At 37.9% G+C, this 15,593-nt stretch overlaps 1 protein-coding gene across 1 annotated transcript in view; it reads left to right on the forward strand.

The window, feature by feature from the left end:
• The window catches only part of LOC103193919 (C-type lectin domain family 2 member D-like), a 58,238-nt gene extending 45,389 nt beyond the window's left edge, over positions 1-12,849 (forward strand). The window contains exons 2-4 of the mRNA XM_007937222.1: positions 10,850-11,028; positions 11,626-11,732; positions 12,705-12,849. Coding sequence (XP_007935413.1) covers positions 10,850-11,028; positions 11,626-11,732; positions 12,705-12,849 — 431 coding nt within the window. The remainder of the gene's footprint in view (positions 1-10,849; positions 11,029-11,625; positions 11,733-12,704) is intronic.
• The last annotated feature ends 2,744 nt before the right edge of the window (positions 12,850-15,593 follow it).

Here is a 15,593-nt window from a genome sequence, read left to right on the forward strand (position 1 = left end):
CTGTTTGTGAAGAGCAGCCAAGGGTGATTCAGGCTCTTCTTGGTGGTTTTTTATCATTAGCCCATTGGTGGAGAAGGAGGTAATGGCTCTTGCTCTGTAAGTGAAGTTGCAGGAGATGTGCGTGTAGTTGTGTCTTATGGGGACTGTTGCTGTCTCTCACTCAGTTAGACAAAAATTACAATTGAATAATGATAAAAAAACTAAAAGCACATGGACAAAAAATACACCAAATAATCTTACAGTAACAGTAACCAAAAAAAAGAAGAAAGGGAGAAGAGAAGACCAAAAACAAGAAACCTGCAAAAACTGTGGGTAGAGCACTAAGAGAAAAAAGTTAGGGATGGAGAATAATGAAGAAAAAAAGGGAGGGGACAAAGAACAGGGTTAACCATAAGAAAAAAGGGGGGAAAGAAAAAAAATAATTTAAATTAAAAAAAAAAATTAACTAAGAACAGGGAAAAGGAAAAAAAAAGGTATAATCTAGGACCTGGGAGGGGAAGAATAGTAAAAAGGAGAAAATTATTATTAATAATAATAATTTTAAAACAGACAAATACAAGGAAACTAAACATGAGGAAAAAGAAAGAGAAAAAGAAAAATAAATAAAAAGAAAAAAATCAGTGGAGCACAAGGTAGGACACCCAGGCTCCTTCCAAGCACACAGATTGGGATGGAGTTCCTGCGACCCCAGAGGGTGGTTGGTAATGGGGGGTGGCTGCAACTCCATTCACCAAGCGGGTGTAGGGTATAAGAGTAACAAGAGGAATGTCTCACCTTTTCAGTCATGCAGGTCCGGAGTGTCCTCGGGGCTACTGGAAAGCAGAACCTCTTCTTAAGCCCCTGGAATCTCAGAGAGGGCTGTCTCTTTAAATATCCAAAATGTTCAAGCCTTGTAAACATTCAAAATGGCCGCATCCTCCAGACTGGCAGAAGTTCACAGCCCAGCCCATCTTCCTCTTCACCACTGCTTCCCCTTTTACTCCACAGCCACCACAGCAGTCTTCAGTGCAGTCCCTGGCTAGCATGGCTGATTTTTAGGTTAATTCTTAGGTCCTACCTCCACTCGAATGTCTCCAAGCTGTCTGTGCTGTCAAGATCGCTCAGGATCGCTGCCAGACCGCAGCTCCCTATGTCTCCTTTTTTGGTATTTCTATGCAAATTCTGCTAGCTGGTGTTTAGTCCACTTCTGTATCCTTCCCTTCAAGGCTCAGGGTCCAGGATTGTCTTCTGTGTCTGTGTTAATTGGCTTCCTTTTCTTTGTTGAAGAGGGTCTGTGCAGTCTTTCTGCCTAGTCCACCATCTTGGAATAGATCGTCACTGGGCTTTAAGAGTGTTAAAACAAAAATCATATTCAGCCAATAATAGAAATTGATTGAAGTTTATTGAATATACTATTTGCAAATTAGGGTAACCTGTCACCTGTTGTTGTTGTTATGTGTCTTCAAGTCAGACTGGACTCATAGCAACCCCTCCTTGGGTTTTGGAGGCAGTATCAGTACAGAAATAGATTGCCCAACCTTCCTTCTGAGGAGTGACTGGTGGGTTTGAACTGCCAGCCTTCTGGTTAACAATCAAGTGCCTTAGGCACTATGCTACCAGAGCCCGAGCTCCTAACCTGTCACCTAGAATGTAAAAAAATGTACCAAAAGTGGGAAGAACTTCCAAAATTTGTATTCCAAATATTATCAGCATTGCCATGGAAAACAAGATTCAAATAGAATTTATTAACAAATTTATGGGCAGGAATGATTTTCATACACCACTGTCTTGAAAAACAATTAAAATAAGTACTGATTTACCCTAAACAAAGTTCCCAGCCTGACCTTTGGAATCTTTTTCCTGAAACTGACTGCATTCTTCAAAAGAACACAATGCTTCAGGCAAAGGGTCTCACTAGTTTATCTGGACCATTGTTTGACTCAAAAGTGGCTTTTAGGAACCAGTTTTTTCAAGGCTCAAGGCTCAAAAGGACATGTAAGAGCAATAGACCTGTGTGGGTTACCCCAGTGTCCATGAAAACCAGAAATCTGGATTGTAGGTGAAGTAAACCATTTCTAGGGTTAAAGCAGTTAGTGACAAAAAAGTCGTCTGCTTTTTATTATCACTATGTGAAGGAAGTTACATATAATGTCAAAAGTTGAAATAGTCTGGGAGAAGGGGTCTTGTTGATCGTCACTGATTTCTGTAGCTACCGTTTTATTTCAATAATATGTAAAATAATAAACATTTTGTTTAAAAAATGTGTTGCTCCAGTTGCTGCTCCAATTGTACAAATCTCAAACAATGTACATGTAATTGCGACTCTAACTGGATAAATTTTGGAAAAGAAAAATTCAGTCTTTAATAAAATTTTGGGGGATTTTATTTGTGCACACCAAGATTCATGTATCATTAGCAATCCAGACCCAAGTGACCAGGAACCTGAGTGGAGTGGTTTTATCAAGTAAGACAAGTTAACCAATACTTGATTGCTTGGAGCCTAACCATCAACCTTCTTTGCTGAGCTAGTAAGGTTAATTGAGTTAGCAACCCTTTGCTTAACTGAACAGTCAGATCTTGGAGGCTAGTTGGCCCAATGCTGTCTTTTTAATTTTTATTAAGTAGTATGATGGGTGGGAGCTCTGGTGGCATAGTGCCTAAGGCATTTGACTGCTAACCAGAAGGCTGGTGGTTCAAACCCACCTGCCACTCCTTGGAAGGAAGGCTGGGGAATCTACTTCCCTAGGACACTGCCTTGGAAACCCAAGGAGGTGTCACTATGAGTCAGATCTGACTTGACAGCAGTGCGTTTTGTGGCAATGTGACAGCCACATCCTCTAAGTTCTCTCAGGGCAACGAACTGGGCCAGTGGTGGTGGGTTTTCACCTACTTTGTTTCCAGAGGATCACTGCTGCTTGCCCAGTATTTTGAGAATGAATCACATATTTTATCATTTGCTTTTTTTGTCTGTGTAGTTGATTTAGGCAAGATAGTAAATTTGGTTCCTGTTGTTCTATCTTTGCAAGAGTGCCAGGAGTCTGTGGAACTTCTGGAGGAAACTTTGTTGTTGTTGTTATGTGCCCTCGAGTCGGCCCCAACTCATAGCAACCCCTCCTTGGGTTTCCGAGGCAGTATCACTACAGAAGTAGGATTGCCCAACCTTCCTTCCGAGGAGTGGCTGGTGGATTTGAACCACCAGCTGTCTGGTTAGCAGGCAAGTGTCTTAGCCACTATGCTACCAGAGCTCCCTAACTTTACCTTTTATAATTATAAAGCCTTTATCAGCTTCACTGGTAATTATTTTGTTTACAATGCACTTAACTTTGTATTGTAGTAGCTCTCTTATTCTGGAGTGCTCTTTCTCCCAGGGCCAGATACTTTGTCCCTTACATGTTTGAGGCTTAGGAAATAGTTAACATGTTTTTACAACTCTCTCACACCCAATATGTGCAACACTATATACAGGACAGAGTAGAATGTTACCAGGAGTCCCGAGACTCTGAGCAAAAGGTCCTTGCCATCTACAGACAAAGAATTGAACAGAAAAGGCAGAATATATACAGCAACCAAAGCTTATTAAAGAGAAAGAAGGGGGCTCATGAGGGCAAGTTGAAGAGGAACTTTGACCACCACTCGCCCCCAATCTCTCTCGGAACAAGGACATTCTTAAGGTTTATAAAGGGTGTGTGTGTGGTGGTTTGCCACATAACTATTCCAAGAATACTGAGCCAGAGGCTGTTTAATTTAGCCAGCCTAATTCCCTACTGCCTCCATACTGAGACATGGGCACATATAAAGAATGGAAGCTGTCCTTGCTACATTTTTGTGATTAAATTGCCTCTGCTGACAGTAACTGGAAGGTTGTAACTTTTTTTTTTTTTTCTTTTGTCAAGACTGCTTAAACTGCCCCTGTGTTAAGACCTGCCTACAGCTAGCAGCTCTCCAGCTCTGTGCTGCAGGCTCTTGCAAGTTTTTTTTTTCTAGAGGTGTTTGTGGTAACTTAGCTTCCAGCTCCTCCGGCATGTGCAGCATGACACCGACTGTGCAAAGCCTTAAGAGAAACAGACTCTGACCAGAAATCAAACCAACACGCTGAGGGACAGCACATGTGCGATATCCCATAAGGAGTCGTGTCACATCTGATTACTATACCCAACTCAGAACCTCCCATTTCCAGAAATACCCCCTTTTCCCAGAAACTTAACAATTAAAACATTTATCAAACATCTTTATACACATCTCCGTGTCTCGGGAAGACTCATGAGTTCCTTTTTCTCTCTTTCTCTTATTGTTGTTGTTGTTATGTGCTGTCAAGTCAGACCTGACTCACAGCAACCCCTCCTTGGGTTTCCGAGGCAGTATCATTACGCAAGTAGATTGCCCCATCTGCCTTCCGAGGAGTGACTGCTGGGTTTGAGCCGCCAGCCTTCTGGTTAGCAGTCAAATGCCTTAGGCCCTATGCTACCAGAGCCCCCTCTTTCTCTTATTAGTGTTTCATTAAAGCCTTGCTCTCTGAAATTACTTCTGTCTCTGTGAGCGATTCTTTCTCCCCAGAAGACAAGAGCCCACTCGGGGCTCACAAGGTTCTATCCTGTAAGAAGTGAAACTGTGACTTTTCCCCTATATACGGTTACTTTCAGTTACTAGTTCCTTCTTATTTCTACGTTGCCTTACAGAGTGTTCTCATGGAACGATGCTGTCTGTGGAGGCTTCATTAGTACCTCAAGGGGACCTCACATTCATAAATACCATCCTGGAGAAAAGATCTGGTAAAGTAACAGATGAAATTTGAAAAGATAAAAGGGCAGGGTGGAGGGAGCTTTCTTCCACAGAAATATGGTAACAACTGGATTTTAGGTGACTCCACAGCCCATCTCTATAGAAGGGGATGTGTTTTGGATGATTAGGGTGGGTGGGAGGATAGATGTATAATTGTTATGTCAGTTACTTCGTTGTTGTGTGAATTATTTCTGAGACAGGAAAAATAAACAATTAGATTACAAAAGGACGAGGAAAAATGCTTTTTGTTTTTATATTGTTAGGCCTCCTTTTTACCCAGGTTCCTGGCAACCTACACCCCAGCAAGTCATATCATGGTGTTAAAAAGAAAGGTATTTTATATCCTTAGGAGCCCTGGTGGCAGTAGTAAAGCACTGGGCTGCGAAGCAGAAGGTTGGCAGTTAGCACCCACCAGCTGCTCCAGCAGAGAAAGATATGGTAGTCTGCTTCTGTAAAGATTTCCAACCTTTGAAACCCTAAGGGTCACTTCTACTCTGTTTGTAAGATCTGCCATGAGTTAAAATGAACTAGAAATTAGATAGCAATGGGTTTGGGTGATTTTTTTAAAATCTCAGAGTGATGGCAAACTCCGAGAAACCAACAATATTGTTATTTATATACTAGCAAAAGGTGCCACCTCAAAAACTGGGACTTTTGCTTTGTAAATTCTTTGTAGCTTAAAATGATAGGTAGGGATTCAGAATTGGAGGTTGGGGACTGAAATCCTTTAGCATTTTTAGTTTGTGGCAAATTTGATGAGAAAGAGAACAACGTAATGGGTGTGTGTTTTTTACTTCAGCCCAGAAGGAAAGTCATCTTTTATTAAACTTCTATCTTGATAATGTGTGTGTGTGTATGTATTTCTTTTCTTTCCTTCTCTCCACCTCCCTCAGTTTTATTTTTTATTTGGTAGCCAAGGATATAGACAAATAAGTTTTATACTTAAAAGAATAAGAAAGTCATAAAGACTTCTGCTTATCAGTTAGCCAAGTGCTTACATAATTTTAAAAACAAACTGGCCAATCAGTATTACACATGTGAACACTGACCAATCAGAATGTTCATGTGAGAAGTAGGAAACTGTGAAGAAATCGTCTTTTGTAAGTTGTTTTGTAGTTCATAAAACTATGTTAAAATTAGACAAATAATATTATTCATTACTTTGTTCTTCTAAAAGATATTTCCTAATACTATTTTTCCTGCTAAAAATTGGAAGGTTATTGTGCTGAGAGTGTGATATAAGCAGCATATGAAGAGCATCATATGAATTTGGAAGCATAGAGGAAGAGGACACATCACAAGAACTGTGCAAAATAAATAAATAAGTATGTCAGAAAGAGATGGTGCGTGATACTAGGCAGAGTGTTGGCAGCAGGAGCTAGAGGTAGGGAAATAAAGGAGAAGAGAAAGTGAGGAATTGTAGATTAACAATAGGGGCAAGTGGGAGATTTATTGGATATATTTAAGGAGAGATTTACATCTTACCCATCCAATATTGGGGAAAATTTATGAAAGTCATATTGAGTCATATTATGAAACATAGACAGCTTTGTTTTAATGTAGAACCAGAAAGAATGGAAATTAAGATTTTTATATGGAAACAAAATCCAAATGATATTGTTTATCATCTAAGACCATCCTATCCTATTTTTCATTTATTCCTCCCTGTTTGGAGGTTTTGGAGGTTAACCGTGGTTCTCTGTTACCCTGGGAGATATATGTGAAATAAGGGAAGTGAGTCAGCATGAATTTTTTTTTTTTTCCTGTAAAGTACAATTTCAAGACATAAAATTCACCCCTTAGGTGCACATTTCTATGAGTGATGACAAACATATATAGTCATGCAGTTAAGACAGGGAACGTTCCAGAACCCCCATAGTTTCCTCATGTCCCTTCATTTCCTTTCTCTGTCCTGCCTCCCAACCCTTGGCAATCCTGCTCTTATATTTTGTTTTCCTTATAAGTCATATAAATACAATCCTAGAGGATAACTTTTGAGTCTGACTTCTTTCTTTTAGCCTAATGCATTTGAGAGTCATTGACATTGTCATGTGTATTAAGTTTGTCAGATAAGAGCAACACAAATGAATGGTTTTTCTCTTGCAGTTGGCTGAATCCCAGAATGCTCTATCAAGGAGGGATTAGGGATGCATGTTCTGCATTTCAGTGTTTGTTTAAACTTGAGGGAAGCCAAAGTTGAGGGGCCTGTATATGACTAAAGTCTGGTCCAGCCAAGGGTTGAGCGTAAGAAATGGGCATTTTGAACACTTGGTCAAATTATTCCTTTTATTTTTGCTAAGTAGCAGACCATTTAGCAAAGGCACTTGTGGTTCAATGGTAGAGTTCTTGCCTTCCATGCAAGAGACCCAGGTTCAATTTCCAGCCAGTGTACCTAAGCACAGCCACCACGTGTCTGTCAAAGGGCCATATGTGTTGCTATGATGTAGAACAGGTTTCAGTGAAGCTTCTTAACTAAGACAGACTGGGAATAAAGACCTGGTGATCTACTTCTGAAAAAGCAGTAATGAAAACCCTGTGGATCACAGTGGTCTAGTCTGCAACCAATCAGGGGGATGACCCAGGTCCAGGCAGTTCCATTGTGTTCATGGTTCCCATGATTTAGGGCTGACTCTACAACAGTAACTATAGATCATTGCATAACTGTTTACCTGTTCACCATTTGAAGGACATTTACATTTTTTTCCAGTTTTTGGTGATAATAAATAAAGCTGCTATAAATATTTGTGCAGAAGTTTCTGTGTAAATGTATGTTTTGATTTTTCTTGAATAAATACCTAGGAATAATTAGGGTGTAAAGTAAGTTTATATTTACCATACCAAACTACCAAACTGTTTTCCAAAGTGGCTATACTGTTTTGAATTTCCAACAGGAAATGTAGCACAGTTCTGGTTACATTGCTTCCTCACCAGCAATTGGTTTTGTTGCTTTGTTTTGTTTGCCACTCTAATAGAGATATACAGATCCCTGGTAGGACAACAGCTATCTTTTGTCCATTTTTAAATTGGGTTGTTTTCTTATTCTTTGAGTTTTGAGAGAGTTTGTAATATGTTCTGCATACACGTCCTTTATTAGATACATGTTCTGCAAATATGTTATCTGTGAATAGAAACGATTTTCTTTCTTTTCAATCTGTTTGCCTTTTATTTCTATATCTTGTCTTATTGTATTTGATAGGACTTCCAGTACAATGTTTAACTGATTTGGTAAGAGCAGACATTCTTGCCTTTCTCTTGAGTTTTTTTGAAATAATGAAATCTTCACCATTAAATATGATGCTAGCTATAGTTTTTCTGCTTTTCTTTGTCCAGGGAAGGGTTGTTGTTGTTGTTGTTATGTGCTGTCAAGTTGGACCCAACTCATAGCAACCCCTCCTTGGGTTTCTGAGGTAGTGTCACTACGGAAGTAGGTTGACCAACCTTCCTTCCGAGGAGTGGCTGGTGGGTTTGAACCGCCAGCCTTCTGGTTAGCAGTCAAGTGCCTTAGGCACTATGCTACCAGAGCTCCTATCTTTTAGTATAGTGAATTACATTTCATTGATTTCTAATGATGTCATCAGTATATCTAACCAGGTATCATAATTATGGAGGTAGATTTGGATTGTTTATGTTTCCTTTTCATCTTAATATTTTGCTCTTACCTTTTTGTTTTTTGCTCTCTCATTAACTCTTATGCCAATAATTGGAAAAGAGGGCCCTTATCTCTGGCCTTCTTTGGGCCATGGCCATTCTTTATGGAACCTTCCTTATGTGAAGGAGATTGTCAGTAGGAGAGTTCAGGTCCAAGCTCAGTTTAGCAGTTGATTTTGTGGTAAGCCTAGACTTTTTTCTCCCTAAAACCTTCATGATGACGTTTGTGTTTTACAGGTAAAAGAAAATGTCTGACAGCTACATGCCCTGTAATCCATGTCCAAATTTGTTGCTTGCTCATTATATTCTTGATTTCTATTGTGATTGTGCTTTCTGTTTTGTTAGCAGGTAAGTTACTTGTTCTCCACCTTTTACAATATTCTCTACACATTTATACTATCAGTACATATTTATTGGTCATTTATAGATTGCCGTTTTTTGTTTTGTTTTGACCACTCTCTGGGTACAGTGGAGAAGTTTAGAGAGATGTAGGAAAGGAGTGGTATGACTTGACTATCATTTTGGAGAATCCTTTTGACTGCTATAGTGAGAGTAGACCATTAGGAGACAAAGTCAGAAGCAGGGAGATCTGTTGGGCAATATTGTAGTAATCCAAGTGAGAGATGTTATTCACAACAGTCGAGGCTGGGCTGGGTGGTCAGATTCTGGATAATTTGAAGGTAAACCAATAACATTTCATAACATATGGGATATGAAATTTGAGAAAGAGAAGAGTGAAAGATGACTTTAAAGTTTTTCTCCTGAACAATGTCAAGAGTATAGTTGACATCTACTGAAATGCTGTAGGTGGGTATGATGGACTTTGAGACTGGAAGAACTAGATGGTGCCTGGCTACCAATGCCAATCACTCAGGAAGGTATCAAAACTGGAGATCCTGGATGTAATGGGAGGAAAAACATAGAACAAAATCCAAAAACACAATACAGGATTACTGGTCAGATGGAGTCTGGTGAGACCCCCGATACTAAGGCCCTGGGATACACTTCAGGCCTGCAATAAAATTCACTCCCAGGGGCTGGCTCTCAGCCCAATAGTAGATAAGATATACATGCAGACCACTCAACCCAGGGTGATGCAACCCACATACTCTATGGAGATACATCCCTTGGAGCAATTGACCATGGGGCACCAGAGGGGCAACATTAACACAGAGGAAATGCAGGACACACAGGAGAATTTTTTTTTTTTTTTTTTTTTAAAGGAAATGCTGTGGATGGAGTAGGTTTGTGGGAAGATCATGGGTTCCATCTCTTGACCTATTCCCTGACATGGTTTAATCTGAATTACCATTTGATTAAAGAAATAGGCAGGTGAGATGTCCACTTGAAATGTTTTGGGCCTATCCTCTTTATCTTCTACTTAAGCTGATTGAGAACGCACAAAAGTAAAGAGAACTACATGCCTTTTTAAAATTACTGATCCTTTGTATATAGAGGCAATAGGTCCTCTGCATTGCTTGACACGCATAAAGACTGCACAGGGAAAGATGCGAAGGGAGGAAAAGGTGAGATTATGAAACAAAATTATCTATACTTCCCATGGCCTACACTCTGAAATATGACTTGTTTCAGAACATATGACAAAGGCCAACTATTTCTTACATATTTTTCATACATCAGTACCAGTTGCTGTCGATTCTGACTCATGACAACCCCGTAGAACTATGCTCCATGGAGTTTTCAGTGTCTGATTTTTCAGATCCAGATTGACAGGTCGTTCTTCCAAGGTACCTCCAGGTGGACTTGAACCTTCAACCTTTTAGTTGGCAGCTGAGTGCATTAACTGTTTTTACTACTCAAAGACTCCATGTTTTAAAAAATACATATAAAACAGAAAAAATGCAGAAAGCCCTAGATTTTATTTTTAGTACCTAAAACACTGTTTTAACTATGTTATATTTTGTCCAGTGGGGATTTCTGGAGCTCCCATAGTAAAATTCAGGTGAGGTAAAACGTTTGCTTTTTTTTTTTTTTGGTTATTGTTGTTAAGCAGAAGAGGGCTAATATAAAGGTGAATGTGGGAAAAGAGAATCTATATGACATTGTTGTTGTTGTTGTTTTTGTTACGTGCCGTCGAGTCGGCCCCGACTCATAGCGACCCCTCCTTGGGTTTCCGAGGCAGTATCACTACGGAAGTAGGGCAATTTATGAAAGAGTATTAAGGAAGCTAACACTATGGAAATTGATTTCCTGAAAACCATTTATGCCCATAGACTGCTCAGAATGTCAGGTGAACAGGTTTCCAACCTGAAGATCACTGCACTGAAGACTATTATTTTAAGATGAGACTTAGTGGCGAGTTAGGAGAGCAACAATCACTTGTGCATATTTCAAAATAAACTTAGCATGGGAGGTGAATAAATAGATAAAAGAGATGATATGATTTATTGATTATAATCCATTGTGATTATCTATCTCTTAGTGAAAAAAGAAGAGTGTATCTTAGAGTACAGTATGTTTGCTACCTGCCCAGAATATTGGATTGGATTTAGAGGGAAGTGTTATTATTTTTCTGAGGAAACAAGGAATTGGACATTCAGTCAGACCTTCTGTGTCTCAATGGAATCTACTCTTGTTCAGTTTGAAACCCTGGAGGAACTGGTAAGAATTGTTTTGGGATCATGTTCTCTGTTGAATACTTAGTTCTTTGAGGAGCTGGACTAAGAGGGTTAAAACTGAATGATGATGTGAGGAGTCCAGTCCAGGCAGACTTTAGGGCAAAGGATGCACCTTTGGATCTGACATTTTTGAGAATATAGTCATGCTTAGAATTCTGTGAGACATTTTGGATACATTCATTTAATCCTCATAGCTAATATGTAGATTACATGTATTTATTGTGTTTTTCACAATACGCTAAGCAATATAATTCAATATAGTAAATCATGTAATTTATCATCCAAATTGGGACATTTTGGGGAGTGAAAGTGGGCACTATGAAATATTATTCTGGAACAACAGTCATAAACTGGGACATTCCCAGGCAAATTGGGGTGTGTGGTCACTTTAAATAAAGTAACTATTAAAGATCAGGTATTAAATGATATAAGCTGAGAATTGGACACTAGTCTGACTCCAGTGTCTATCCTTCTCAGTTACACCATGCTATCATCCAAAAAGAGAAGGATTCAGGGAAGAGAGACTCAAGAGTAGTATGAGAAAAAGAGACAAATGTTTTCACTTTGTGTTTTGTGATAGAATTTCCTGAAAAGATACAAAGGACCTTCTGACCATTGGGTTGGCCTCAGCAGAGAATCATCACATGGAGTCTGGAAATGGACAGATGGGACTGAACATAATAGCTCGTAGGTTTTGAGACATCTCTTCCTTCTACTATGTTAATGTGTGGTTGTGTATTGTGTATGTGAATTGTGTTTAGGAAACAAGAAATTTAATGTCATGTGAAGCTCACTCACTGCAATATGAAGTGAGAATTACAGAACCTTTTCTTGCTCTTCCATTTATTGGCTCTGGCTTTGGGAAAACGTTACTTATTGTGTCATAGTTGAAATCTTTAATGGGATGATGGCATTTGGTAAAGTTCAAGCACTCATCCACTCATTGAAAACTTTTCTTTGTCTAAATCCCTATTTAGAATGTAGAGACAACTACCATTGCACATCAGTTTAAAAATCCTAGGAAGCTATTGAAGAACTGATATTAAGACTATTAAGTCCACTCTTCCAGCTGCCTTATCCATTCACAAAAGGAAGTTTACTAAGGAACCTGTAGAGATTTTTCTAAAGTTTTATTGCCAGAAGAAACCTAGTGACAGCTTCTTATATTGTGAATATTTCAATGGGATGTTTTGAATATAATCATTTCATTGGAGATGATACATTGTGGCGATCCAAGCATTTCCATCAATCAAAGTTAAAACCTTATAGAAATTTACCAGCAAATACATTTTTTTTTAAATTTTATTTTCACACGTGTATGAAGCAATTCAGGGGTAGACTGAAAATAGTCTCCAGTGATGACCTTACATGGTAGATGTCCATTTAAGCACAACAGTAACTGAATATCTAATCAATAGCATCAGTGGGTTTTGCTGTGGGTGAATGATAAACCTGGGATACTCAAGCAGTGACTTTGAGAATGTAAAAGGAACTAAATAGGGAAATGGTATGAGATATTAAGAAGCCATATTAATGACAGATTTTTGTTCTTCCATTATTTGCATGAAAAAATCTAGAGAGGGGTTTCTGAAGATTACAGTGAAGAAGTGAATATATGTCCAACCTGTGAATAATTAATATTTTTGAATTTGATTTTAGGTTAATCATCAGAGGAGTTGGAGAATGTGCATACCTGAATGACATTGGTGTCAGTAGTGCCAGGATGTACACAGATAGGAAATGGATTTGTAGCAAACAGAATATTTTTCCCCAGAGGTGCCAAATGACTTCAAGATATAAATAGTAAAATTTTCAAAGCACAGGAGAGAAATAGATGCATTGTAGGTTGCTGTATGCAGTTGCTGATCCAATTTTGTGGTCCACCAAAAATATTACCAATATTTATTCTAAAATCTATTGACAGGAAGAATACAAACTTTTCCTGGGGTAGTATAATACTGGGATTTGGAATAGTATGATGCTAAATTAATTGTTCTGATAAATTGATACTTATATTTTGATCCCAGAGTATAATAAATAGCAGTAAACTCCACCTTTATCACCAATCTAAAATTTACTAAATCTAAAATTTAGGAAAATATCTTTTCCTATACAGACAGTCCTTACTTTGTACTCATGGAGGCATAAAAAGGACCATGGTAGCTGAAGCCATGCACAAAGATCTTAGTAAACAATGAGAACAGTTATGATTGTTCTGTGACCTTTGAAAATTTTTGTGAACATGCAGAACTTTTTTACTGCCAGTTAGAAATATAGAGGGAAATTTTTTAAAATATTAAAAACTGGTATTTAATTAGTACCTTGTAATTTAAAACATTAGAAACACTGAGAATTAATGTATTTTTTTCTTTCTTTGCCAAAAGATCTTATTGAGAGTTGTTTGAACATTGCTAGCCTTCTGTTCGTGGTATACCTTACTATACAGATTGAACATCTCTGGTGAATTGTCATACTCCTTTCTATGCTTCAATGAGCTGCCAGCATTTTATCTTTGTGCTTTCATGTTGTAAAATAGCTTCAAGAATTCATGTGAAATACTTGCCAACATCTCTTCTTCTGAGACAGCTTTGTCCTTTTCATCACAACCACTTTACTTATTTATGTCAATAATTTGCCTTCACAAAGTTCCTATCACTGCATGTCTAGAATCTCCCAATGGTATCAATGCCAATGTCCTGACAGCCAGCTATTTCTTCTATAATTCCATTTACATTTGATTCAGGTTTCACTTGCAGCATTATCACTTTTCATTTTTCTATTTTTTTATTTATATCCTATTTCCTCTTTTGAGTACCCATTTTTGGAAAATACCACGTGCATTAATAATTAGGAGATCAAATGGCAACACAACTATTTGCTTTGTTGTGTGTGCAGTGGACTGTAAAACAGATGTTCAATGACCAATCACTGACAGATTTTTAAAAAAGTGACATATTGGTCACTTATTGTGTTGAGCATCTGTTGTTTACATAGTGATATGTGGACTGAAGGACTAGTAGGGAAGAGTGTATTCATACAATTATTCAGTTAATTGTACAGTTACTCTGGTAACTGAAATTTGAACCATGTTATCAGGTGGCAATTGGAATACATGCATATTAGAACTGTGCAAAGTGAGGACTGTCTATTTTTAAAACATCGAGTTCTCTTACCTCCTGACAAATTACTATTCTCTCTTTTACCCTTTGTAGGATTTAAAATCTTTGGTTTTATTCCAGAATAAAGTAAAGACAATTAACTATTTGAATTATTTAAGCATCCAGTACCTAATTGCACCACTGTTTATTTATGGTTAAGTTTTAAAAAGAAAATGTTTAAAAATTTTATAGGATCAGCTACGCTGTACTGATGAATCCCAAAAAGGATGAAATAACAATTAACATGCATCTCCTCCATTATGTGCTTCAACATCTCCTACATGATGAAGTATTTCTTCATTTTATCCTTCAATTATAGGAATTTTTGCTGTAAATATTTTGAGCCTATGTTTTCACTTACATACAAATATATGTCATAATTAATTAAACCTCTTTTCAATAAATAGCAATTTTCTTTAATTGACTAACTGACATACTATTCTTTTATAAACTAGCTTTCAAAGTATATACCTAAAGCATGAACTCCAACTTACCATCTGAGACCTTGATAAATTTCACAGCCCCTAAGGCAGAGTTTCTTCATATTAAAAATAGCTGTAATAATACCAGTTTCATAGGCTAGTTATACAACTCAAGTGGAATCACACATGAAAATCTCTTGCCCCTGGGTCTGACTCATAGCAAATGCTTAATAGATTATTACTTTCCAATTATTCAATGGAAACAAAAGTAAAAGTAACAGCAGTCATTCTGCCACTGGTGTGGAAACTTTTATGATGTTAAGTTCATTATGGTGTTCCTGCTCTTGGTGTTGTATTAATCTAATCAGTTTGTCATGCTTTGTGGAAATCCCCACTGGTTGAATTCATGATTCACATGTGGGAAGCATTCCTTCTCAGGAACAAACATGCAAAAGTACCCAGTGTGTAACACATGAGAGGCAATCTACATACTTTGGGACTTACCTGTTCTTCTAGTTTAAATATATTCTGATTTATTCTTTGCACTGGTTACCAAACTGGTAATTCTAAACCACAATATGATCAATTAGGTCATTCCCTCACACAAAATCTTTCTGTGGCTTCTCTTTTACTCTCAGTATAAAGCCCAAACTCTCAATTAAGGTCGTGTGGTATAATTATGTCACTGCTTTCTTTCTATTTTCTGTAAGTCTTTCTCTTCAGAGTCCCTAAGCCTTATACTTGATACCAAAAACAAACAGAAAAGCAAAATAAGTAATATGCATATAAAGTTTCCCAGTAGTGTACACCATCTCAGCTTCTGGAAAATCCCCAGAAAGCTCATCTTGTCAAACCAGAGCTTGTTCAGGAACTCCACGGTATTCACATCCATTGGTAATAACATTACTGTTTTAGAAATTCTAGACATAATCAGAACACAAGCATGGAGCAATTGAGATTATAGTCAT

This window comes from Orycteropus afer, unplaced genomic scaffold, assembly GCF_000298275.1.
Source record: "Orycteropus afer afer isolate SDZICR_OR568_19922 unplaced genomic scaffold, OryAfe1.0 scaffold00040, whole genome shotgun sequence".
Classification (NCBI taxonomy): Eukaryota; Metazoa; Chordata; class Mammalia; order Tubulidentata; family Orycteropodidae; genus Orycteropus; species Orycteropus afer.